Source organism: Acipenser ruthenus, chromosome 2 (genome assembly GCF_902713425.1).
Source record: "Acipenser ruthenus chromosome 2, fAciRut3.2 maternal haplotype, whole genome shotgun sequence".
Classification (NCBI taxonomy): domain Eukaryota; kingdom Metazoa; phylum Chordata; class Actinopteri; order Acipenseriformes; family Acipenseridae; genus Acipenser; species Acipenser ruthenus.
In genome coordinates, this window is record NC_081190.1 from 96,821,493 (window position 1) to 96,849,104 (window position 27,612).

The 27,612-nt window shown below is 37.6% G+C and overlaps 1 protein-coding gene across 2 annotated transcripts in view; it reads left to right on the forward strand.

Annotated features, from left to right (window-relative positions):
* LOC117408585 (fibroblast growth factor receptor-like 1) overlaps positions 1 to 25,061 on the forward strand; it is a 108,905-nt gene extending 83,844 nt beyond the window's left edge. For both annotated transcript variants that reach the window (XM_034013706.3, XM_034013707.3), the window contains exons 4-7: positions 17,954 to 18,043; positions 20,022 to 20,303; positions 21,615 to 21,968; positions 22,581 to 25,061. In XM_034013706.3, the coding sequence (XP_033869597.1) occupies positions 17,954 to 18,043; positions 20,022 to 20,303; positions 21,615 to 21,968; positions 22,581 to 23,011 (1,157 nt within the window). In that variant the 3' untranslated portion in view covers positions 23,012 to 25,061. The remainder of the gene's footprint in view (positions 1 to 17,953; positions 18,044 to 20,021; positions 20,304 to 21,614; positions 21,969 to 22,580) is intronic.
* The last annotated feature ends 2,551 nt before the right edge of the window (positions 25,062 to 27,612 follow it).

Genomic DNA, 27,612 nt, shown 5'->3' on the forward strand with positions numbered 1-27,612 from the left:
AAATATAATTTTTTCCAGAGCTGTATAGAAGGAGAAAAAGAGAACAAGGATTTCTATTACATCAATATTACTGCCACAAAAGTGGAGCCTCTTTTCCCACATAGTGCAAAACAACACATGCATTAACCCTTTCAGTCAGCTGTGGAGGAACAAGAGCACTTTCTGTGCAGTTATCAGTGGCAGCACCGACAATGTAAGTGGGTAGCATGGAAACGTTCCCACCAGAGCACCAAAAGAAGTCCTTCAAAGTCCTATTGTGAGTTGAGCAGAAAAAAAATGTGATGGACAGATGCATAGAAGAAAAAAAGCACAGTAGCAAAAGAACAGTGAAGGACAATTGATACGTATTATGGGTAGGATTGTACCACTAACCCCCCCCCCCCCCCCCCTTTTCAGACCATTTCTAGTCTAACCTCAAAAATTATGCGAAAAAAATACATGTAAATAAAAACTTCCTCAGCCTGCTATTTTCCAGTCACAGTGAAAAACAAAATCGGAATAAGATTTTAACAGGCGGGATGGCAGGGAGCTTTTGTCCTTGATTAGGGCACTAAGCGAGGGAGCAAACTTTTGTCTGAGTGAAAAGAAAGCTTGTAGCTCATTAAGTGGCACTGGAGATTATCCATGTTGATCATTGTGTGCTGAAAAGGTACCGGAATTGGGCTATAGAAGGTAAGGCCAGTTCTTAAGACTGCCCCCTTCCCAACCGCATTCTCCTCTATTTCAAAGGTCTTTAATGGCCTCCCTGCTCCCTGCGGTGGGTTGGTTGTAAAGCAGAGGAATATTTTCTAATTAGAGGATTTCTTCTTTCTCCAGCACATTCTTTTGTGTTCCTGCCAGTCCATTGTGAGATTTTGAACCAGGGTTTCGGCTCAGGCTGAACCTGAAAGAAAAGAAGTGAGGAGGGAGCGTCAGAGAATAGACAAACCAATTCAATGAGATGTGTTTGAAGCCTGAGAATGCTGGCCCTTCTTGACATGCTCCTTTAGAAGGAATACAAACTTTTTTTTTTTTTTTTTTTAAACAATGACGGTTTTGTTCCAAGCCACAGTTGGTTAACATCTTTTATTTTTCTTCTCGTTCTCCAATTTGTTTTAGTAAATGCTTGTCCTATAGATATGTTGGACACTTTGATATCCTTTGATCAGGGCTGAATTGACAGCTTCATATTATTAGAGGGTTGCGTGCGTTCAGGTAACATTCTTTTATAAATTGATCCCTTCTTTGTATTGTCTCTTTACCAGATGAATACCGCAGCCCATCATTGCCTATTCTAAAGGACATGTTACCAGCACTCAATCAATCAATCAATTTTTATTTTATATAGCGCCTTTCATAGTGGACCACCATCACAAAGCACTTTACAAGATGCAGTAACAAGAAGAAAATCCAAAGAGTTCCAAAGAGTCGGAGCCATGAAGCTAAACGAGCGTTCTCCAAGTGTGGTGCACTTTTGCTTGGGGATAACAAGCAGGCCAGAGTCGGAGGACCTCAGCTTACGGGCAGGGACATAGCGGGTCAGCAGGTTGAGGAGGTACTCGGGACCTGTGAGATGAAGGGCATTGTAGGTGAGCAGGAGAGTTTTGAAAGTAATCCTGAACTTTACAGGTAGCCAGTGCAGCTGGGCAAGACATCTGGGATGTGATCACGTTTTTTTACATCTGGAAAGGTAGGGACGGGCTTTGGAGATGTTTCGAAGATGGTAGAAGGAAGATTCACTCTATGCACTTTCAAGAAATGTTTCATTATTATTGAATGTCTGCCCTGATTTTTGCCAAAAATCAATAAACTAAATAAATAAAATAATTGCTGACTAGAACAAACCATACAGTAAATGTAATCTTTTACTGTTCCTTATGAATTAAAATAACCCCCATTTATGCTCTCTACAAACACTGAAGCAATATCATTCAACTTTCTTTTTTTAACACAAAAATAATACAATGCATGTAGTTAATTCACAAAAAAATATAGAGAGCAGCTATTCTATATAAAAAATAGCATTTGAAATTAACACAACAATGTAAAAATGACAGCTGACTGAGTTTATATGATTTACTTTTAAATCAGATGTACATCGAACTTAAAGCAATGCCAACATGTTTACATGCCACTAGGCTATCGATGCTAAAAGTCTGGTACCATTAAACAAATAAAAGAGCTTGTCAAACCACAATACCTTCAGCGAATTTGTGGTTTAGATAGCTGCTTTTTACTTGTGACTCAGTCCATTTTCACTTTGTGTGACCACTTCTAACTGGAAACAAATTGGAGGAAGGTCTGAGTCACATAAATACATCCTATTTTTGTGAATGTGTCATTCTGTCTAAGCATATATTTCTAGAAAAGTAATGACTTTCCAACTTGGAACTCATACACTAGGAATCTTGTATGTCGTTTCTAGTTTATGTTTTGCCTTTAATCATCAGTAACTATAGAAAAGCAGTGACAACTAATGCCTTCATAGTGTCATGTGTCAAAGCTGGACAGCTGGAGGTCCCAGCTTTCAGTGTCTGAAGTTACCTTATGGTTGTATTCACTGTACATTTCCATTCTGCCAATTAAAAAAAGCACATACAGACTATTGACCAACATACTGCATGGTACATTTAGTTGTTAGCTGTTAGTAGTATTTCACGCAAACAACACTTTATTTCCATGTGTATAATTTTCGTCAAAATCAAATATATATTTTTTATAACTTTTTTTTTAACAGCTTTTATATATAACATGTACAGTACTGTGTTTACAGTGCCAGGATTCATGGGAGTGTTTCTCCACTAATTTATGTTTTCCAGGTGAAAGACATTAAGACATTGAAGTTGGTTCTAGGCAAATAGCTTAATAAATATGGCAGGAAAAATGACTTGGTTGGTGAATCATCACTTGCACAGGCAGAATAAGCAAGAGGCTTAGTTTTCATGCTGGTTTTCAACTCAAATATACTGTAGAATTTAAAAATAGAACCGTCATGGACTGCAAACATGTATCAATAGATCAATACATATTTAAAACACTTGTGCCTTCTTCATGCCCTTTACTTTAAAAAGGAAATGTCATGCCTTGTTTACACTATCACTACCGGCAGCTGGCTTGTTCAGTGGGTTATGTGGTTGTAACATAATCTTGGGGTTTGAATGGCTTTAAAACCCACTTTAGCTACGCTCTCAAGGGTGATGATGTCATCGAGACCCCTTGTTTATGTTGCAGCTTTGCAGCCCACTAATGCACTTAAAGCCAACTGCTATTCAGTATAACAGTGTTCTAAATATGATAAATATACATGTCTACAGACACGTCAGACTTAAATAGGCAATTATTAAGAGTAAAATAAGTGTCTAATGAAAAGTTATAAAAATATTACTAAATATGACTAAAACAAAGTGTGATACAGCGTCAAAACGTTAAATGCATTATCCATTTACATAAATAGGGTTGAAGCATAGGGTTGCCATGAACCAATGTCCTGTTTGTATCATGTACTCTATTTACCCATGCTTTCTTAAGATGTATTGTGTTGCATGTACAGTTTTGCACCTGTTTACAACGCCTATTGTGAGGCTGATTTCTTGTACCGATGGTGCCGTATTAAATTCGAATGACCTATATTTACACACCTCTGAAATACCTCTCTCTCTCTCTCTCTCTCTCTCTCTCTCTCTCTCTCTCTCTCTCTCTCTATATATATATATATATATATATATATATATATATGTAGTGAATGGAAGGAGACAATATTCTGTGCCCATTAAACAAAGCTAGGATCAGTCCCTTTAATGGCCTGTTTTCTTTTAAAACCATGGCATGTCTCAATAGAGTTAAACTCCAATGGGGTATAGGTTTCAAAGGGGATGATGAGTCGTCAGTATGTGAGATATTTTAATTCGGTAAAGCCCTATGCTTTCTTTGATGTTTGCTAATATTACATTAAACCAGCTGTGCAGGAGAATTGTTGATATGGAAGCAAATGCAACGGGTTTTATTTTCATTATGATTTTTTAACGTAGTAAATCTCACTAAACCCTTCAAATCACTGGAACAATTAGTTAGGCAAGACCTGAAAAACCAGCCCCATGTAAATTAAAATGTCCATGCCCAGGAGTTCAACGCGCATGTATATTAAACTAGGAGCTGAGCACGCATAACACAGTCCATTTCGACAGCCGGACAGAGCACGTGAAATCAGCATGTGCTTTTTACTGCCATCCATTTGCTTCTGGCATGTTTGTGGCTTTGTTCCCCTTCACTAATGAAAATAAAGCCATCCTGTTTTTTCTATATGTTAGACCAAGACATCTGTTGTTTTCTTATTTGTTTTGGATCAGAACAGTCACGCAAACCAGATATGTCTTCCTCAAACAGAGGCGAGCATCACTTTACATTTTCCTTTAAGACATTGATGCTAACTTTGTGATTCTGTTTTATATATATATATATATATATATATATATATATATATATATATATATATATATATATATATATATATATATACCCTAGATAAATACTGGATGGGGAATAACTCCATGGCATGAGCTATTAGGTCCCAAAGTGATTACTAAATAATATCTGTAGCAGTAATATTGATGTGCTGTTTCTTCGACCAAAACCATTCAGAACTAACCCTTATTTTCATGGCACTGTATATATATATATATATATATATATATATATATATATATATATATATATATATATAGATAGATAGATAGATAGATAGATAGATAGATATAGTGCCATGAAAAAGTATTTGCCCCCTGTCTGATTTTCTGCATTTTTAAATATTTTTGACAGTGAATATTATCAGATCTTCAACCAAAACCTAATATTAAATAAAAGGGACCCTGAGTGAACAAATAACACATTTCATTTATTTATTAAAGAAAGTTATGCAACACCCAATGCCCCCGTGTGAAAAAGTAATCGCCCCCTTAGACTCAGTAACTGGTTACGGCACCTTTAGCAGCAATAACTGCAACCAAACGCTTCCTGAAGTTATTGATTATTCTCTCACAGCGCCGTGGAGGAGTTTTGACCCACTCCTCCATGCAGAACTGCTTCAACTCAGTGACATTTGTGGGTTTTCGAGCATGATCTACTCGTTTCAAGTCCTGCCACAACATCTCAATGGGGTTTAGGTCTGGACTTTGACTAGGCTATTCCAAAACTTTAAATTTCATGTTCTTCAACCATTCTGATGTAGACTTGTTTATGTGTTTCGGATCATTGTCTTGCTGCATGACCCAGCTGCGCTTGAGCTTCAGCTCACGGACGGATGGCCTGACATTCTCCTGTAGAATTCTCTGATACAGAGCAGAATTCATGGTTCCTTCAATGATGGCAAGGCGTCCAGGTCCTGATGCAGCAAAGCATCCCCAAACCATGACACTACCACCACCATGTTTGACCGTTGGTATGAGGTTCTTACTGTGGAATGCAGTGTTTGGTTTTCGCCAGACATAACGGGGCCCATGTCGGCCAAAAAGTTCCACTTTTGACTCATCTGTCCATAGAACACCAGAACTCTTGAGGATCATCCAGGTGCTTTTTGGCAAACTTGAGACGAGCATTCATGTTCTTCTTAGTGAGCAATGGTTTCTGCCTTGCTACTCTGCCATGAATTCAAACTTTGGTGTAATTTTTTCTCTCAGACTCCCTATATATTCTACTACAACCCACAAAAAATCTGACCAAATACAATGTGAAAAATGTGCAAAAATGCAGAAAATCAGACGGGGGCAAATACTTTTTCACGGCACTGTATATTCTAATGCATCAAAGTAATATGAACTTTTCCAATTTAATCGCAGTAGATTAAGACACAACATACTGTACTGTTTTGCGGTAGTGTATGAAATGGAATTGAAAAAAAACACAACAATGCGTCATTATGGATCATACCGAATTTACCACAAATCTTTTCTTTTATCTCAGATGATATTTAATTACCTTCCTATAAAATATTATTTACCTGCCACATGAAGGCTCTGTAGCATGTAATACACTCCAATCAACCTTTAATTAAAACAGGACAAGAAGTCATGAACCCTCAAATGAACCCTAATCCAATACAACGCATTAAATAATAAGGGATTACTTTTAATAAACCACAAGCAGTGGGCACTTTAAAAGAGTTAAGGAGGCATACAAATTAACCTTTACAGAGCTATATAGTTTCACAGACCCCAATCAGCACTAATCTTGATGTATCTTACTTTAGGTAATGCGGTCTAAAATTAGTGCTAATTGGGGTCAGTAAAACCAGATGAAAATTATGTTGTTGTTGTCCAGTTGACTTTATATCTAACTTGAACATTTTGTGTGTATCGCCAAACATAGAGCTAACTTCGTTTGCAGCAAAACTGTAGCGAAGCACAGCATTTACCATTGTGTCACATCAGCTTTGCCATGATGGGGAAATCCCATGTGTGTGTTCATCTGGGTGCTGTCTCATGTTCACATTCTTCAGAGCTTGAAAATAAATCTCACACTCCCATCTGCTGCCTGGAATGAAGGGAACCACTTCTGCACATGCGCTGGTTAAAATTGAGCTTTGAGATCAATAAGATGGAGGTACAGTACAGTACAGAACAGTTAACCAGATTGAATGTACTGCACTGCATCAAGAACAAATGTCTTATTTGTTGCAGGGGGGCAGGTTAATGGTTACACTCTGGTGTACCAAATGGACTTGGAGGTTAGACATGATTCTGAGAGCTGCTGTATACTGAATCAGTACAGAATGCTCAGCTACACAGCAGACTCTACTTGCTCTAACAATTAGCTTCAACCTTTTCCTCTGGCTCACCAGGACACATCCAATGGGTGGTTTCATTATGTGGATGCAGTTACTGGTTAATATTCCCTTATAATGTTTTAAAAACAAATGTATGATGAAGCAAGTAAAAAGCATGGTAAACTATAGTAAAAGCATGGGAAAACTCCATCTTGCCCACACAGATGTTCAGCAAGCAATAAAGTATCTGCTCCACATAACAGCTGCTGTTCTCATCTTCATTACACTGTAAGCTCCATGAAGCCCATCATGGATACTGAGACAAAGGAGAATTGCCTACAGCGTTACAAAGCGTGCTTCCTTAATGACTTGTTTAATCACAAAATGTTACTGTTGCAGATTTTTATTTATATCCCTGCTTTTAAAAACGACCCACCTCTTACACACATACCCAGAAACCAGTGCTATAGGTTTGTTTATTTGAGTCATTTGCATCTGGATAATTTCTGGGTACAAGGCCTTGGTACAATGGAGGCTTGTTTTTCCTTGTCAGTTCAGGGAAAATGCCTGCTGAGAGACAGGTGGACAGGCTACCACTGCAGTGCACAAACAGTGTAATCATTTCATTATAGCAAGCCGCTGATAAAACACATGCAGTACAATAACTTCAGGAATGTCCAGTATTGTCACTGTAAAATGTGATGAGGGTTGGTGGCAGTTAGTGGTGGAGGTGCATTAAGGCAATGAAATAGTAGGAATACTGATGTTTATGCAAGGTTATTGGAAAAATAAACCAAGGAATAACAGGCAGATTTACAACAGCTTTTCTCTGGTACCAGTCTGACCACTGTCATTGAATGAAAGGCATTGTCAAATATTAGTATCCCACTAAAATCATAAACATATGGTAACACTACAGTAATTGTTGAAATAGAGGCTTCTTAGTCTAGAGGCGCATTAATCCAATATTCATTGAGAGGAAGTTTAGTCCAGTGGTTACAGCTCAGGACTAGGCTTCGAATCTCAGATTAGCTTCAGTGAATCAAATTAAATAAGTGCTGTGGAGAATTGGTGAATTCGTATACTGTTATACTGTAAACACCAGGCTACAGTTTAACATGCACTGTTAGAATTGCATTATAAAGTGCATATATATATATATATATATATATATATATATATATATATATATATATTGCAGTTAAGTGAATATTCACATTCATATTCATTTACTGCACTTTCACTAAATATAGGAAGTACTTTGTGTCCTTGAGCAAGTCACTTTACCTGCTTCACCCTACCAAGGCTTCAAGAATAAGTGCAATGTGCACCTTAAATGACTTACAATGTCTAAACAATCGCTATAAATCATAATCAAACAATATGTAGGATTACTGTATATTTTGCAATATTTACCGCAAACCAATGATTCGAAGCTTTAACATTCATAGAGTAGTGCTATAATAGAAACAATATCAGATACAATAATAAAGCCATCACAGCAGGAGGACTATGGGGGGATAATTACATCTCAGTTTGGTTTTTAATCTTGCCTGTACCATGCTGTGCATAGGCGTAATTTACACTGGAGAAGTGGTGGACATGTTCCACTCACTTTTTCACCGATGGGCAAATCTCCACCTCACATTGCAGCTGTACTAAAACTTTTATTTCTCAATGATTTATTTGTATAATCACTAGTCAGTATAGAGTCTCCACTAAAACCCAGCGGAACTGAGGCAGCGTTGGGGCACAATGCATTATGGGCGATCTCAAGCAGAGAGGAGAAAGAAGAGTTCGGTAGTCAAGAACTCTTTCTTTGAGCTTTCGTTTTCTTTTCATTGTGAAATTTCTCAATCATGATGCCATTTCCAATGTCTATGGCTTCAGTCTATACAAAATATTTTCTGTTTGAACATTGAGATCTTATTGTCATAGAGTGGCTGTGAAATACCCCCCCACCCCGTCCGTCTGTCCGTCCGTCCGCCTGTCCGTCCGTCCGCCTGTCCGTCCATCTGTCCTGTCCTCCGAAGATCGATTTCAATCCAGCAAAGGCACCAATCTGAATGAAATTAATATTTATTTTTATGTTTATAGAAACTTTTGAAAAAAAAGTTATGCCACCAGTGCTGACACTGCTTTGAGAAAATGCATTCAAAACTTTACTACAACTAAATTGTTACAAAAATTATGTGTGGTCGTAGAGTTCACAATCTAAAAAAAAAAACACTTGCAATGCTAGTGTGTCCGTTGTCTCACACCCAGTCTCAAGAGAAATGTAAAGTATACTTCTGGGTTATAAACATGTATATGGCAAAAAATATTTTGCTGATGTTTTATTCCAGAGTTTATTTTTGTAGCTTTGGGTTGTTATATTTTCTTCTTAAAATTATAGAGCAGTTTACATTAACCTGCCTGATTGTCTATCTGTTTGTAATGCACTTTCGTTAAACCAAAGTCATTCCATCTGTACATTTTACAACCAAATATATTTTCTTTTATGTGAGAAAGCAAAGCAATATGCTCTACTTCCCTTTCTCTTTAATTCATTGTATAATATTAGAGGCACAGAGGCCAAACAGCCTCCATTTCAACCCTTTAGTAAAATATACATCCTAATTAATCCTAAATAAGAGTATTGTGCCATTTGTGAAAACATTACTGATATCCTCCATGGTTTTATAAAAAATATCCCATTTACTGCAGCACCAATGTGCTGCCCTTTTGGCGGAGATCTGGCGGTCCAGCTAGTCTGCTATTACTATTTATGGCTAGACTTCTCCTTCTTTGAGTGCTGTGGATATTCCAAAACGGCTGCTTATGAGTCATCATTGCAGACCGCTTTTTGATTAATGTGACACTCGATATATTTTTTTTCTTTTCTTTGAGATTTAGGACCTGACTTGGGTTGACTATGCCAGGAATGCGTGTAGAAATGATCTGCGTAGTTAGAAATTCAAGATGGTTGATAGTGTAGCTCTTTTGTGAATTTTATAGAGCTGTTTCTCTGTTGGATTTGTGGTTGCAGCTTCCCTTCTGTCGTAAAATGAAAATAAATGTTCTTCTGCATTAATTCACTGTGTGAGGACGACAGGTGAGAGAGCTGAGGCAGCAGCAAGGTAGTTTATGCCTGGTGTCCGAGTGCCGAGGTGGGGTCCTTCAGGAGCCTCAAACCTTTTTGTCATGTTCCAATAATAACATTCACTCAGTCTTCGCTGTGCCTGTCTTTGAACTTGAATGGATAATCCTTGTTATTTGACTTTCTATTCCTTCTGATTTAAAAAAAATGCAACAATGTGACACTGACCTTATAGCTCTTGTTGGCCCACCTGCTGTGTGGTTGGTTGTTATGTTTTTTTTTTCTTGCTAGTTACACACTACTGCAATTGTTGTATTCTACTTAAAAAATGTGCGTGGTGTGCTGTCCATCCAGGGGTTCATTTCTTTTCTATCTGGGGAAGCTGAGTGTGGGCCAGGCTGAGCGGTGTTTCAGGGATGCAGCAAGAGAAAGACTGGGGCTGAGGAGGAGCAGGGCTAGGTTCAGACACTGTAGACTGAATGTTTTAATAGTTGGCCGGACAGCTGGTGTGGTTCAAGTGAGTAGTGCCAGTAATCACGCTGCGGTTTCTGCTGTGGTTACAGCAGAAGCATCTCCACTGCAGATGTCTGTCTCTGTCGCTGTCTCGCTCTGTATCTCTCACACACACGCACACACACACACATTTAATATATGCTTTGTACAACTTGTTGGCCATGAATATTTGCTTCATAAATCCCTTCATTTCATGAAGTACTCCACTACCTGCTGGGTAAGGAATGCTGAAACCTTGCACTGAGATTGTTATACAATGTAGACTTCTTGTATGGAAGTCTAAATCTCACTAACATTGGCACAACTTTTCCTTATTAAACTACAATATAAATATACATTTTAAGATTATGTAATATTTGCAGGGAGGGAACTTAAACGTATTTTAATTTACCTGTACATGAGAAATCCAAAACAACAGCTCACAGCATGCAAGTACAGCAAGCTCCCACATACAAACTTGTACAATGCACCCGTAAATAGAATCACTTATGAAAGACTTGAAATGTGGCACACACTGAAGTGGAAGATGACCATAAAAATTTTGCAAAAACCTGACTTGCAGGTTTATTTGTGTCAATATGAGAAATGGTGGGTGGTGAGTGTGATTGCCCAAGCCTGACTAAATATCACTTTCCCTGCATTTCATCCAGGTCCTGTATTTATCACACACAGGCCCCCTTTCCCCACCTAATCCAACCGTCCATCTGTATGTACTCCAGGGCAGGGCTGCCCTAATGATGCATGCTGATCACTTCATCCCTCCCGTCACTTTGAAGTGCGCTCAGGTCTCAAGCTCCGGTTCAAAGGTCGCTGTGTTTATTTATGCAAAGCTGGATCATCAGTGACACAGGGTTTTAACGGCCTCTGGACTTCAAAGATTGCAAATGAGATCATGCCAAGGCCAAGATGGCAGGACTGGTCCTTTCATTTGAGAAGATTAAAACAAATAATCCACCGCATAGTCCTGAGTTTGGGTGTATTTCTAAATCTCGTAGGCAGGGTGCTAATTGACCAGGAACACATGAAGTACATGCAAAGAAATTAATCATATGTACAGGGCTTCTGTTTTTCACTGTTTGTTTATTCTCTATTTCTGTGTGATTTTTTTTTGTTTGTTTTAAATTGTTCTTGTAGGCCAAAAATCTGTTTAATCTGTGTAAACTACATCATGAAGAAGGAAAGTGGACACAGGAAATGTGTTTTTTCATTGTCAATATATATATATATATATATATATATATATATGTTGTGGCAAAGTGGGGTTTATTTTGCCACGTTCTGGACCTTTTCACTGTCTTATTGTGCATGAAGAAGTACTTCAACAACAGATTCAATGACAAACGCAAAAGAAATCAAACGAAACAAAATCCTAACGCCATCAAGGAGTGCTTAAACTAAACTTTCTACAAGCCCGTTTACCAGTCACAAAACACATATTCTTCTTCAAGTATAAAAACTAAATCGAAATATAACTTCGAAATTCTCAATATAATTCTCAATAACACCCTATAATAAGCAATGTTGCGCAAAATTCATTTGTTTGGTTTTATTTTAAATACAAAAATAAAATTCTGCACGATTAAATTGTAAAAACAAATTAATCTGCAATCAACTCTTTAGTTGATTAACTGGTCCGATTACTCTGTTAATCGGAGCAGCCCTAATATATATATATATATATATATACAGTAGAACAGTGGTGTGCAAACTTTTTATATGCCGCCCCCCTTTTATAGTATACCATTTTTTTTTTTTACACTTAGCGAGTGAACATTTAGCTGACTTGTTAAATCTGGGTTTCTAACAAATATATCCGTGCATTTAAACATCTGGTGAACATTTCTGACAAATAAATCAGTGAAAAAATACTATGTCATTTAAATCTTTTTTTTTTTTAAACTTGGCGATTCAACATTTACCTAACAGATACATCTGAAAAGCATAATCATTCATAAATTAAATTAATCTGGGTTTTCATAAAAAATTAAAAAATACTGTATATATATATATATATATATATATATATATATATATATATATATATATATATATAGATCGTGCTAAATCTGAAGCTAACATGGAAGCCCACGTCCATTTACGCATTTGATTTGGCATTGTGTGCTGCAGAGTTGCTGTTACACTCTGACTTTTAAGAATATGTTTGTTAACATTTATGTATTTTGCTAAATCTGGACTTTTTTGGTTAAATCTAGGAAAAAATATGCGATTTACATTAAATCCGGGAAAAAAACAGCTGTTAAAAGATTAGTGCTTTTTTTTTTTACACTTGTCGGCACATACATGGTAGGCGTCACTTCGGCTCTGTTCACTGCAGTTTCACTCACACTCGCAACTTTAAAACATCATTTCTTCGGGTTCTACAAGTCCTAGGGTGATCTTCAACGGCTCATTTGAAAGGTAAGAACTTGGGCTAAATAGCTGTCATTTATGCATTTATTAAAAATGTTCTATCCTTCAGTCACTGTGTGCACAATTGTACCATGATAAGTTTTCAATCTATCTATTTTATATTGCATATAACTGCATCGAGTTCTGTTTTAACTTAAGAACATAAGAAATTCTAGAACGAGAAAAAACCTATGCTCGCTTGCTTTGATGCAAGCGTGGTCCGTTAGCACTCGCCAAAACATTTAAAAGCGATCCAGATGTATTTCAGATAAGGAGGATGGAGGAGTACTATTAGAGCCGTACCGATAAGAAAATCCAGCAAAGGGATGGGCTGGTTGGCCTTAGCTGTAGCCTGTCTCCATTCCTGAAATGTCTTATCTTTTTATCAAGAGTGAAACCTTTAATGTCCACAGCTTGCAATTGATCAGAAGAGGCAGGCCTGGCTTTGGTGGTTAGCATCTGAGGATGTGCTCAATGGGGCTCTGGAGCCTAAATACGGGAGATCAAACAAAAACAGGATGAATTGCAAGCTTGGACAAGCCAGTCAGTATCCTAGACTCCTCTGCAACTTCAACAAGAATGATAATGAGATTTAAAAAGAAAAAAAAAATCTGTTCTGCTAGAGACAGTCTTATTATCATTTGACTACCGGTATGTGTTTTAATAAACACATTCGTTCTTTGAAATGTTGGCAGGAGTGTGGAGTAGTGGTTAGGGCTCTGGACTCTTGACCGGAGGGTCGTGGGTTCAATCCCAGGTGGGGACACTGCTGCTGTACCCTTGAGCAAGGTACTTTACCTAGATTGCTCCAGTAAAAACTCAACTGTATAAATGGGTAATTGTATGTAAAAACAAAAGTGATAACAATTGTAAGTTGCCCTGCATAAGGGCGTCTGCTAAGAAATAAATAATAATAATAATGTTGTTAAAAATGCAGGGCACACCCTCCATTTTCAGTCATATAGTTGCCAACATCTAATAGATACACCTGGCAACCGTAACTATGTGTATGATGAGGTCAGAATACTAGGGGATTAGCCAAGCCCCTTGTTTACTGTATGATGTATTAGTAATTGACACATTAGTAGATTCACTTTTAAAAGTACTTTTCAGCCACCAGGAATGTGATTTGTTCAGCGTGCCTGTTGTCGCCATATGTTTTTTTGGTGGCATCCTGTACTTTAATCTGTACTGTAATCTGTCAAGTGTCCATTTAATCTGTAGTATTTTGTATTTAATTACATCCTGATGTAACTATCACTGACACTGTTATCTGCTCCGTTATTGAATCGTATTTTGTCATATACTTGTACTTGCTAGAACAAAAGTCATTGTATTTTATCTTGCTCTTAATTGTATTAATACTTGTACTGTTATTCTTGAAATGTATTTTTGTTTACGACTGTAAATCGCCTGGATAAGGGCGTCTGCTAAGAAATAAATAAATAAAATAAGGGCCGCATTAATTTTAAAGGTTTCTAGAAGGAGGTGGAATGAGGCTGAAACAATGAATCTACTGACTTTCTGTAGACTACCTGGCTACATACTGGTATGTTATAGAGCCATATATGTAATTATATCCCTCGTGTAATCATCCCTTGGTAAGTATGCCACAGGATTTTAAAACTGTTTGAACTTAACCACTGCAAGTCTACAGTGTCACAGAACAAAGGGAGTTGATTGATTTTAAAACCCCATGATATAATTACCATGCTATATCATGGTTATCTTTTATATGATGTATGGGCCAACAGCTGCCGCTAAGTTGTTGCACATGCTCAAGGGACTGCTGGAAGAGAATATTTCTTCATTTTTTAGCATTCATATTTCAGCATTTCATATTCAGATGTTATATTGCAGCTCAATCTACTGCTTTTCAGCTATATTGTGGTCCTAGATTTAGCTCTGTTACATGAGGTGTGCTGTTACGTGTGGGTATCCGCTAAGAGAACGAGAGAAACAAAGAGGGTTTGATGTTGCAAACACCGCACAGGCGTCCAGGTTTTATTAAGTAAAAGTGTTTGCAGTGGTTGTTTGCCGCCACTAGGGTATCAGCAATGGTAGCCCTAGTGCGGACGGATATAAATACAGGTGTACATTAATATTTACAAAAAGGCAAAAACAAACACTGTACAAAAACAAGTAAGAAAACAAAAGGTGGCCAAGCTCGGACCGTGCTCTACTCCCAGTGATCGTTCGTAGCTTACCCTGGTTCCACACAGAGTGGTTAGGGGTCTTTAGATTTAGTTCACTGAGCCTGGTTAAACAGTGATTAGGCTTTCTACTGCTAACAGCACAGCACAGCATCACACAGCATAGAACACACAAACAAGAAAGAACTAAGGGTGGCTTTCCAGACCCTTTTTAAAGGCAAGTGACCAGGGTTAATGGATTGTCAAAACAAAACCATATTTTATTTAAAAAGCCAACAAAAATACATTATTTACAGGGGCAGGCCGCATATAGAGTACATCCACATTCAGATTTAAATGTAAGTGGTTATAATATCAATTTATATTAGATCATTTTGCATAATAAAGATTGGAGAGTGTCAATATATTTGGGCACCACTGTGTACAGATAACCTTGTAAAAGTTTGCCATGGTAAAAGCATGGCAAAGTGTAATAAAGCATTGTGAAAGCATGGTAAAGAATAGGTAAGCATTGTACAGTCCAAAGTGGTTCAGCTTTACGTAACCCCTTTGACAAGCATGCAGGTGGCTTTTATACCTATCTAAAGACTATTGTACATGCACATGTTCAGGATTTTAAAAAACAAAATTGTGTGTCCTATTAATGATCTTCTTTTGTTGTGGTGATCCATCCAGGACGCTTTTAGAAAAGTGTAACCTGCAAAAGTTTGACACCATACAGTACATACGGTTTCAAAAAAAGACCTGGAACCAGTTAGTAGTAAAGCTGATCAATATTAACATAAGTCTTTATTTTTAAAGCAGCCACAGAAGATAAACATTCATGTCTGAAGTGTCAAATGGAAATAGCATCTAAAATGAGTCATTTCCCTGAGCATCTATCACTAATTCTCAACATCCTATGTTCTTGTAATGCAGAAAACATACAGGATAAGGTATATGGCACCAAATGCACCATATGATATTAATCCATAACACTCTGCCAAGTAACTATTAATACTGCCTTGACTGAAAACACTGCATTAAAAAATATATATGGGGTCAGGTATTTATAAGAATCTTATTTCTTCCGGCAACATCATACTTTCACAGCCTTCAAAGTTATATACAGCAGAGTAAAATTTAAATATAGGACAGAGGTTATAAAAACAGTGCTGCAATTTAGAGGAGTTATCATTCCTGATAGGGCTGTTGTTTTACTGCTTTTTCTGAAGGTTGCTACTAAGTATTTGAAAGCCGGGTAGATAGTGGCTGATGTTCCTTTGAAAATGGCAGTGATAAAAGTGTGCTGCCTGAAGTATGTTTTGCTAAAGAATTATCTTAAAACATTTTTTTTTTAGAGAGTAATAACATTCCTTGTGTTTAGTCAGTAAATTTCACTGGAATGGGTTGGAAAGGGAATAATGCAAGAAGAAAGAAAGAAAGAAAGAAAGAAAGAAAGAAAGAAAGAAAGAAAGAAAGAAAGCTCCCTTCTCCAGCTTTTGCTGGCAGCTAGTTTCTGGGAAGCTGCCCGTGCTCCATCAGTAACTGTCCAGGTTTGAGACCACGCTGGATAAAATGCAAAGCTGTATCTACAAGAGATCAAACAGATTTACAGCAAAATGACTTCAAAGGGCTGGCTGGGAGTCAGGCAGCTCTGAGAATGCAGCACTAACTTAGTGTAACATGAGGCAAACAGCATAGAGTTTCCACATTGTAAGCAGGGAATTTTTATGTGGCTTTTGGCACCAAGAATTATTTTGTTTAAAACACCTTTCTGATGTTAATATTTAAACATGTTAACACGTTTTTTTTAACAGAATTCAGCCCAAATTGGCTGTTCTCATTTGGCAAAATTCTCTGTTTAAGCTATTCCTTCCATACTGTTTCTGTGATGGTGGAACCTTTATAGTCTTATTTAGTATAAAGTTTGTATGCATTTTATGTATGGTCCTTTACAATCTGTGTTCCTATGAAAGCTTGTGAGGCTTTGTAACTTCTGAACTGCTTGTTGGATTGATATGAACATGTTTATACAGCCTTATAATCTCTTTATTTTAAGTAATACTAACTGAAACTTTTTAGTATTACTACATATTCAACCACTGAGTGTTTCATATTTATGGGTGAACTTTATGTAGACATTCCTTTAATATTTCAGTTCTTAAGTACACAGAATCTTTTATTATTTCGTTGGCAACAATAGCACACAATATACCAATGAAATATTCAGGGTTTCAGCACTGTAGACTTTTATTAAAATGATACAGAGATTCATTATGCACTCCCAGCTATCATTTTTGTATTATTATACATATAGTATAGCACTATATTGGCACAGTAGGTCCTGTTATTTTATAATGGCGTGGAAGTCATTTATTGGCCTGCGTGTTACAGCATCAGCTGCTAGACTGGGACTGAAGAAACCCAGGATGTCCTTTCTTGCGACTGCCTCTTGTGGAGCATTCATCCTCTGCAGCATTACACTCATTAAGTGCAGTGACTAGGCCCAACAGCACCTTAGTGAACTGGAATAGAAAACACGTATCCATGTGCATTTCATTTTTTAAATGTGTGTGTATATGTGTATATATATATATATAGAGAGAGAGAGAGAGAGAGAGAGAGAGAGAGAGAGAGAGAGAGAGAGAGAGAGAGAGAGAGATACCATGTTGAATATAGGTGGGCTGCATAATGCATATCACGCCATACAGTATATGTTTAATTTTGAAAACAGTATTTAACAGATCTTCTATATAAAACAGCATAGTACTTGCAACACATATTAAAGAAATGCTAAATAGTGACAGATCTTTATACCACCACCATGCAAATCAATCATGAGGTTTTATGTGTTGTCACAGAAAGACTTGCACTAAAGAAGCTCAGGTGGTGGTTGTCACAGAAGTGTACTTTTTGAATGTTTGCAGTGGTGGTGATAGCTGAGCTCCGTGACTCTTTAGATCAATATACGGGAAACATATGTCTGTACCGCATGGGGACCAAAGTAGAAAATCCAAACTGAAAGCAGGCAATGAGTGCCATTCAATTATCAGACTAATAAACTCTCCCTTATCTCTGCAGATGACTCAAGCTCAGGAAAGGATGGTCCAGGGATCCCAGAAGGGAGTGACGCAGAGTATACAAATGAGGACATTTCAGGGAAACAATGGGGTAAGACGGGGGTGGGTAATGGATAGCTGTGCGGAGTAGGGCTTTTCATGTGAATGGGTATAGGAACAACAAAAAGGAGTTAGACACTACAGATAGGACTGCCTCACCAATATCCAGATAGTGGGAATGCTTGGACCTGCATTGTGAAGCCAGAATAAATCTTGACCCCTCTGGTCAAGCCAAACTACGCCCCAGGTTTCAAGTGGTTCCTTGTGATTAACTGCAACAAGCTCACAAGGAGGGCTCTATTAACACTGATACAATGGGATACAATCTTTTCATGAACAAAATTCAATGACCTATGCTTAGGTTCTGAGGCATTGCAGTATCCTTTACAAAATAACATTATAGTTTGAATGCATTACCCTGAAGAAACCTTGCCAGAACTATAAGCAGACAAAGACTACATCATTACCAACTCTGGTTTGGAGCAAGCATTACACAGTGACTCTGACTGGGTAGCACACAGGCACGGATTTAGTACTATGGGAATCCCAGTAGATTTTTGTCTGTATTGGATCATTGGCTGTTTTTTATTTTTTTCAATTTTTTTTATTTTATTTTTTTTAGCACTTGTGCTCATATTATTGTTTTAAAAAAACCCAAACATTATAAATGTGTTTTTTTTTTCTTTTTCTGAATGAACAGCATGATGCCCATTAAGTCAGACATCATAGGTAAGGCCCTGTGTAAATCGCAATTTCACAGGCTGCACGGAAATCGTGAAATTAGCCCAATAACGCGATTTTTACAATATTCTTAAGAAATAAAAATTTCATTTCATAATTATTATTTGTATTTCATACAAAAAAAAAAAAACACATTAACGAAACTGTACAGGTCTGCAGTGATTATGTCATGTGACTAGATGCAATCTAGGCGGGAAATTAAAATACTACACACTGTAAACAAGAAAATGGATGTCTCTAAAAAGGCTAAAAATGTGTCTGCAGTAGATCACATAAAGCAGCATCCAGCAGGAGTTTTACACAGCGATGGAGGTAAGCTCTTCTGTACGTCCTGCAACGTTACTGTAGATCATTACCGAGAATCAACTGTTGGCAGGCATTTAGATTTAAGTATTCACCGAAAGAGAAAGGTGGAAATCCAGAGCAGTACTGCAACTGCTTTATTTGCAAAGAAACCAAAAACGGTAACTTCCATGTTCCAAAAGTCCACTGAAAACCGTGAAGCACAAAACACATTACATTTATTTGCGCAAATATCCCTCTTGAAAAATTGGACAACCAAAAGTTACGTAAATTCTTCAGACTGAGTGTAGCAAATGGTGGAGTGATTCCTTCATCAGCCCAGCTGAGACATGAATACTTACCTAAAGTTGCCGAGTATCACAAGCAGGAGATCATGGAATTGGTAAAACAGTCTGGTTGCTTGTCAGTGGTCACTGATGAGTCGACTGATGCCCAAGATCAGTATGGGTTACACATTGTATTTGTTTTGCAAGACCTAAATGGTGAACATGCATCTGACATGATAGAACAAAGCTGTCATTGCAGATACACTTTAGCTACAGGCTGTTAATTACAACACCATTTCACAAGCTATTGTAAAGTGCTTGAATAACTTTGACGTTGATTTTGATGATGTCAGTGCATTTATCTCTATATCTGATGTTAAAAGAAAAATAATAATAATCTGTACACATAAATTATTAAATAGTTCCGGGCACATTCCACAAAATACGACACTTTACCCACGACACTGCCGTGAATTTTAAAGAAAAATTATGCCGATTAGGATGTTGTCTGTGAAATTGGATGGCCAAACTCAGTTGACTATCTGCACCATCACATCAAAAATATATGAATTTGTTCATCTTTGCTTAAAGACATTTTAAACTTGAAAAAAATATAAAGAAAAACAAAACAAAAAACACTGTAGATGATTCCTGTGTTGTATGAAACAATCTTATGAAGTTAATTAATTTTGCCCCCCCTCATTCCCTTTGCTCTTGCAGTGCGCCCGAGGTTCACTCAGCCTGCAAAGATGCGGCGGAGGGTGATTGCGCGACCCGTGGGGAGCTCGGTCAGACTGAAGTGTGCGGCAAGCGGGAACCCGCGGCCCGAAATTGCTTGGCTGAAGGACAGCAAGCCGCTGATGGCCCAGGCCGGGGAGGGCCGCAAGAAGAAGTGGACACTGAGCCTCAAGAACTTGGAACCCGAGGACAGCGGCAAGTACACCTGCCGAGTCTTCAACCGCGCCGGGGAGATCAACGCCACCTACAAGGTGGAAGTCATTCGTAAGTATAAATGGAAGGTATTCTGTTTTTAAGAAAAGGTCTGTGATTAGTGGACAATTATGTTTTTTGGAGGGGTTTCTTGCTGCTATTTAGGAATTTTAGATTCCAGCATAAGTCATTTTGAAAAAATAAGAAAGAAGTACGATAATTTACAAACATGAGGAGGTCATTCAGTCCATCAATGCCCAACAGTGTTCGTTAATCTTAAAATTTGTCACGTCAGGGCTTAAAGGATTCCATAGCCTCAAGAAGTGTACATGCATCAGTAATTGTTTTCTGCTTGGGCCTGGAGAAGCTGACAGATTTGTCACAATACAGTGTAGTTGACAAGAAGTCTTGTCACTGTCTTTTGTAGTTTCCAGAACACTTTTACAGTTTATTTTTAAATCTATGAACACTACTTTAAAAACTGATTAATTCAATTCTTACCAATAAAACATAATTGTAAACAATATGCCTGGGAATGGGTCTGGATTGTACCCTGCTTAATAGCTGAGTTGGTCTGAGTCATGTGGAGGAACGCGCGTTACTAGGCTAGTATTCCAGAACGTAATCTCCCGACTCCCTCTCCAGTCTGTTAGGCCACATTGACACATCTGAAAGTTAGAGGCAGAGAGTAATAGGGATAGACGAGCAAGGAGTTTTAATAATTTATATGTGAACCACACTGTGGTAAAGGCTTCCTTCGAAGTAGAAAGCTCCAACCTGTCCGACATCTGGTCCTGATCAACATACAGCTGTGTGCAAACTCCGAAAACATGTGTTTACACTAAAACCGGGAGCAGAGATGGTGGAAATGAATCAAACATCATCCCAGTGTCAGATGTGGCATTTTCCCTTTCATCAAAACCAGACACGGACGGGAACAACATAGTTTCTGTTTCAGAAAAGAGGATATCAGCTCACTTTATTCCCCACACCGATATTCACTCAAAACAATCGTCTAGCACATGAGAAACTTGGAGTGATGGATCTCTCGCTTAACATAGGACTGCCAATACAGTGACATTAACTTTGCTTGGGTTCTACTTCCCAATACAAACCAGTAGCTTTGCTGGAATTTTCACATAAACCAGAGGGGTTTAAGAGAGAAATATGGTGGTAGTAACATTATACCTACATAAGGAAGTAAATAATGTCAGAACAAACGCAATGTATTATTTTAACACAGGGAAAAACTAAAGCTTCTCAACTCTTGGGAATCATTTAAGAAGTAGGCTAAAAAAGACAAAAATGTAAATGGACAATAATCTTTTTTTTTCTGATGCTGTATTATTGCTTAACGGTTTTCTCCTGTTTCACCCATTTCAGAGCGCACAAGGTCCAAACCCATCCTGACTGGCACCCACCCTGTGAACACGACTGTGGACTATGGTGGGACCACCTCGTTCCAGTGCAAGGTCCGCAGCGATGTCAAGCCCGTCATCCAGTGGCTCAAGCGTGTGGAGTACGGCAACGAGAACAAGTACAATTCCACCATCGACGTGGGCGAATATAAGTTCGTGGTGCTGCCCACAGGGGAGGTGTGGTCTCGCCCAGACGGCTCTTATTTGAACAAGTTGATGATAACCCGGGCCAAGGAGGAGGACGCTGGGATGTACATCTGTCTGGGAGCCAACACTATGGGCTACAGCTTCCGGAGCGCCTTCCTCACTGTCCTGCCAGGTGGGGTTGAAACTTGGTACTACATATACACTTTAGGATGATTCTTGTTGACTTTTTTTAAATTGATAATATGACTTACAGCTGCTGGTTTCATATTTTAATAAAGGGAATCTCAGCTTTTGTCTCTGGCTTTTCGAAGAATACTATTTTTCTCAAATGAGGAATAACAAATTGTAAAAATAACAAGAAAGCAATGGTTGTAGTAGAAATGGCAAAATATTGAGCTAACATTAAAACAAAAAATCAAATGAATCACACATCTCTAAGCCTAGAGCAAACCAGCGTCAACAGCAACACTGAAACTAAAAATTTGTGTTAGTCCTCAGTCCCATTAACATAATCAAAAGCTAGGATTTAAAAAAGACAGTATTTCCCCTTCAATAAATTAAACCATGTTTTAGCTCACTGTTAAATAGCTTCCTCTGTTTGGACTTTTAGAGATTTATGTAGGCTGATTAAATGGTCTTTTATAGGCCTTGACATGACATCTCATGAAATATGACACACAGGGCCAGGGCCTTGTAATAATAGAATCTGCTTTTGATTATTTTCTTTCAGTGTTTTAAACGTCATCTTTCTATCACTCTCTTTTTTTCTTATTCCTGTTAACAGACCCAAAGCCACACATTCCATCTGTGATGGCCTCCCCGTCCAGCAGCCTTCCCTGGCCCGTCATCATTGGGATCCCTGCAGGGGCCGTTTTTATCTTCGGGACAATCCTGCTGTGGCTGTGCCAGACCAAGAAGAAGCCCTGCTCTTCCCCGTCTTCAGCGGCTGCAGTGGCAGCTCAGTCCATCCACCGCCAGCCTCCCTTGAGAGAGCGTATCTGCCTGCCGCAGGTGCCCGACAAAGACTGTGGGAGCTCCATGAACTACGAGGAGTATTTAGCCCAGCAGCAGCATCTGCTAGCTCAAGGGCCTACTCTGGCCCCGGCCATGGTTCCTAAAATGTACCCAAAGATTTATACGGACATCCACACTCACACTCATCAGCATGTGGACGGGAAGATTCACCAACACCAGCACATTCACTATCAGTGTTAGGTGATGCTTCTTGAAAAAAAAGGCCTTAACTGCATCCTTCCACCCCCACTCTCCGTCAAATCCCTCCCTGTATGGTACCAAACATACTGTTTACACTGCCAGCCACCAGCAGGCCACGAACTGGACAAATAAAAGACTATGTGATTTTTTAATTTTTTTTATTGAGGGTTGAGGGGGTGCTGGGGATAGGATTAATGAAGGAAGACAAAACTGGGAAAGGAAAAAAATGCAATTTGCTGAAATTACACTTTACATTTTTAATTAATTTTAATATGTTGGTAAATCAAGGGGCAATTGAAAAAAAAAATAGTGAAGCTGTGGCTTATATTAATCACACACATTTTTGCCTCCAAATTGTTTTAGTTTTATTTTGGAGAAAATAAAACCGCCCTGCTTGAGAAGCCATTTAAAAAAAAAATATGTTGTTTTTTTTTGGTTTAAGTATAAGCAGAAATATTTTCCTTCTCTATTATAACATAAATAAATAGATAAAATAAAATTATATATAAATATAGTATCCCTGACCACTATTAATGCCAATAAGTAGCTGCATACATTATTTGCCATTGACGGCTATATCCCAGTATCCTATTTCAGACTAAAAATGTAAACAACATGGCTCCATTATACCACCTGCTAGTCACCAAATGGCTTTCGCTCCCCTGATTGGAGACAACTGCGTTGAAGAAGGAATATAAACACCTGCTTTAATGTGATCTGGTTAACACTGTTCTAGCAACACCCTGCAGTCTGATTCGCCAATCAAAGCTAGGACAGACCGATAAGTTCAAATGTTTCTTGGACATGCACTTACACTGAGTGTTTTGAATAAAACGTTACAAGTTTGAAACTGTTCTTTACTGTACAATCACATTTCACTGACTTTGGGGGGGAAAAGGACCATAATAGTGCCTATGTGGACTAGAATAAAATGTAACCACAAAATATAAAGCTTTAGTAATTATATATATATAGATTTTAAACAGAAGTCATGTATATTTAATTTATTTTCTTAAGCAAGAAATAATGTATAATGTTTTCATCAAAGCAGGCATTTATATACATATTTTGATAGTAAATATGAACAAGTTGAATGCCATGTTTGTTATAGTTTCCACATAAGCTATGTAGCATATATTCAATAGTTTCTGAAAGAGTTGTAAGTCATATATTTGTATGCACTGTTTGAATATACAAAATTGAAATGATTAATATCTTTGTATTGACAATCCTGTACAGTCTGTGCTTTTTGGTAAGTTGGAAATGTTTTCAAAGTTTATTAATTTGGAGACATTTAATTATTTTACTGTGGTTATTGATAAAAGAAACACAAGAAAGACTTATTATTATTATTATTATTATTATTATTCTCAAGTGCCAAAGGTTTCAATAACATTTTTAGAAAGAAAAACACAAACAAACAAACAAACAAAATTATTACGGAAGGATAACAAAATATTGTACAACCTTTAGCCATTTGTAAAGAAAAATAAAACTCACCTTTTTAAAAAACCAAGCCAAGTAATTCCCAATGAGGTATTCAACTACGACTGTTTGAAGCATTACAATCAATCTCAAGATATTCTGTATATATATATATTGCTTTTGTATGGTCTACATTGACAACCCAGAAATGTTCTTAAAGTTAAAGTTATGGATAAGTTTACAAATAAATAAGGAATGGTATGAAGCTGTCTGCTGAGAGGTCTAGCTTCAGGAGCTCAAAGGGTTCATAATTGTAGGATTATCTACAGGGAGTATAAACATGTAATTGTGGGTAGCTGCCTAGTAACAATAAAAAACTACCAGCATTACATCTACATTATTTCACTGGTGTAGCAATAGCAATATGGTGCTACTGTGTTTCTCATACAAGGGTGTTGCGTATTTGTTTTATTTAATTAAAGCCTAATGTAGAAAGCAGTTGATACATTAACAAAACAACACCACCATCACACATAATATTGTAGTTGCATGTTGGTGCTCATAAAATGTTTTTGTGTTTGTATTATAATATAATGGCATAAAAAAAAAAAAAAAAAAAAAACAACTCCAATAAACTGTTTCCACCTTAACAACATTTTTGGCCCCATTATATAAACCCTGTATGAGTAACTGTTAAAAAACAAAAATGTATAAAAATGAGTTGAATTAAACAATCCAGCTTTTTTAAACATGTTTGGACATTTGATTTATTAAGTTATACATTATATTTAACCTACAATACAAATAACAATCCCCTCTACAATCAAAACATTATTTACACTTATTTTTTTTTTGAAAGTTTGATAAATAATATCTATAGCCAAAAAATGGAGTGGTCTGATACCGATGTGGTCTTGATGAACCGGTTGGTCAATACAAGCCATTGCACTGAGGGACAAACCTTTTGCATGGCACCCATGATCATGCTCTTAGTGAAATTGGTAAGGTCTGTCTGCTTTCCTTTGATCGTTATTGAGTATTTGCACACTCGAACAGTTTATAAAGGCCTAGTGGACCACATGACATATCACATGACCACAAAACGTTAACATCTTAAACAGAAGTTATGAAAAAATGTGTGCGAGTATACATTCTACCATCTTATTTTAATGTCAGAAATATATTATCTAAGGATGTTGGGGACGTCACAATAGACCACACCAAAGCAGATCCCTTTATGAGGTAAAGAATAAATTGTATTTTATCGCTATTTTTTTAAAAGGAAACTATTATCTACTCCCCCCCAACAGAACCGTAGTTTATCACTAGTACTCAAGGTATTTGAAAGGGCTAACGTGTACCAATTGATTACAAATTGTGACAATCAGGTATTGAGGTATGTGGTGAGGATGACTGGTGCAGTGCAAAAGAGTGTAATGTCCAGACCTCAAAATGGAGCGAGGTAACCAGTGGTGTACCACAGGGACCACAGGGATCAGTATTAGGTCCTCTGCTGTTCCTAATCTACATTAATGATTTAGATTCTGGTATAGTAAGCAAACTTGTTAAATTTGCAGACGACACAAAAATAAGAGGAGTGGCAAACACTGTTGCAGCAGCAAAAGTCATTCAAAATGATCTAGACAGCATTCAGAACTTGGCAGACACATGGCAAATTAGATTTAATAGAGATAAGTGTAAAGTATTGCATGCAGGCAATAAAAATGTGCATTATAAATATCATATGGGAGATTGAAGAAGGGAACTATGAAAAAGACCTAGGAGTTTATGTTGACTCAGAAATGTCTTCATCTAGACAATGTGAGGAAGCTATAAAAAAGGCCAAGATGCTTGGATATATTGTGAGAAGTGTTGAATTTAAATCAAGGGAAGTAATGTTAAAACTTTACAATGCATTAGTAAGACCTCACCTAGAATATTGTGTTCAGTTCTGGTGACCTCATTACAAAAAGGATATTGCTGCTGTAGAAAGAGTGCAAAGAAGAGCAACCAGAATTATCCCGGGTTTAAAAGGCATGTCGTATGCAGACAGGCTAAAAGAATTGAATCTGTTCAGTCTTGAACAAAGAAGACTACGCAGCGATCTGATTCAAACATTCAAAATCCTAAAAGGTATAGACTGTGTCGACCCAGGGGACTTCTTTGACCTGAAAAAAGAAACAAGGACCAGGGGTCACAAATGGAGATTAGATAAAGGGGCATTCAGAACAGAAAATAGGAGGCACTTTTTTACACAGAGAATTGTGAGGGTCTGGAACCAAATCCCCAGTAATGTTGTTGAAGCTGAAACCCTGGGATCCTTCAAGAAGCTGCTTGATGAGATTCTGGGATCAATAAGCTACTAACAACCAAACGAGCAAGATGGGCTGAATGGCCTCCTCTCGTTTGTAAACTTTCTTATGTTCTTATGTTCTTATGCACCAATACACACATGATTAAAACGCCTTCATTATCATTAATCCAATGCGTAACACTCCCCCTTCTCATATACTGAATGGTTTGGTCCAGAATCAGCTCTTGCCACTGTCCTATTGCAGTTTAAGAGCTAATGAGACTGAGGTTTTGAAACAGAAGTGCATCCGTTTGCAAAAAAAGATGTGTAAGGCCATAGGTATCCTTTATTTGTTTGTTGCGATTGGGTTTTATCGTTTAAATAATTTTTTTGCTTATTTTATCTACATTATTTCTTATATATGGGTCTAAAAATAAGAACTGCTCCAATTATTACATCTAATTGTAAAACGCTGACACCTCAGCACAGCTTTTAAATTATTATTATTACCCCATTAGCAACAATGGGGTGTCAGAGCAACAATACTTGAAACGACTACAATCATACAGTGAGCAGGCCCTCTATAGAGATTGCAATAAACAGATTCCCACACACACCAAATTACTGTAAACACCAGAAGCAACAAGACATTTTAAAATTATTATTATTATTATTATTATTATTATTATTGTGCTTTGCTCTACTTTAATTTGATTTCATTAATGATTTCTCATAGGTTTATTTTTTATTTAAGCGATAGCGCCTGTCGATGATGGCTCTGCGTGTGATATTTGACCGTGATGGGAGTTAAGCATCCCGAGCCCAAGGTGAGGGCACTAACGAAAGTCAAGGTCAACTATCACACGGTAGAGCCCATCATCGA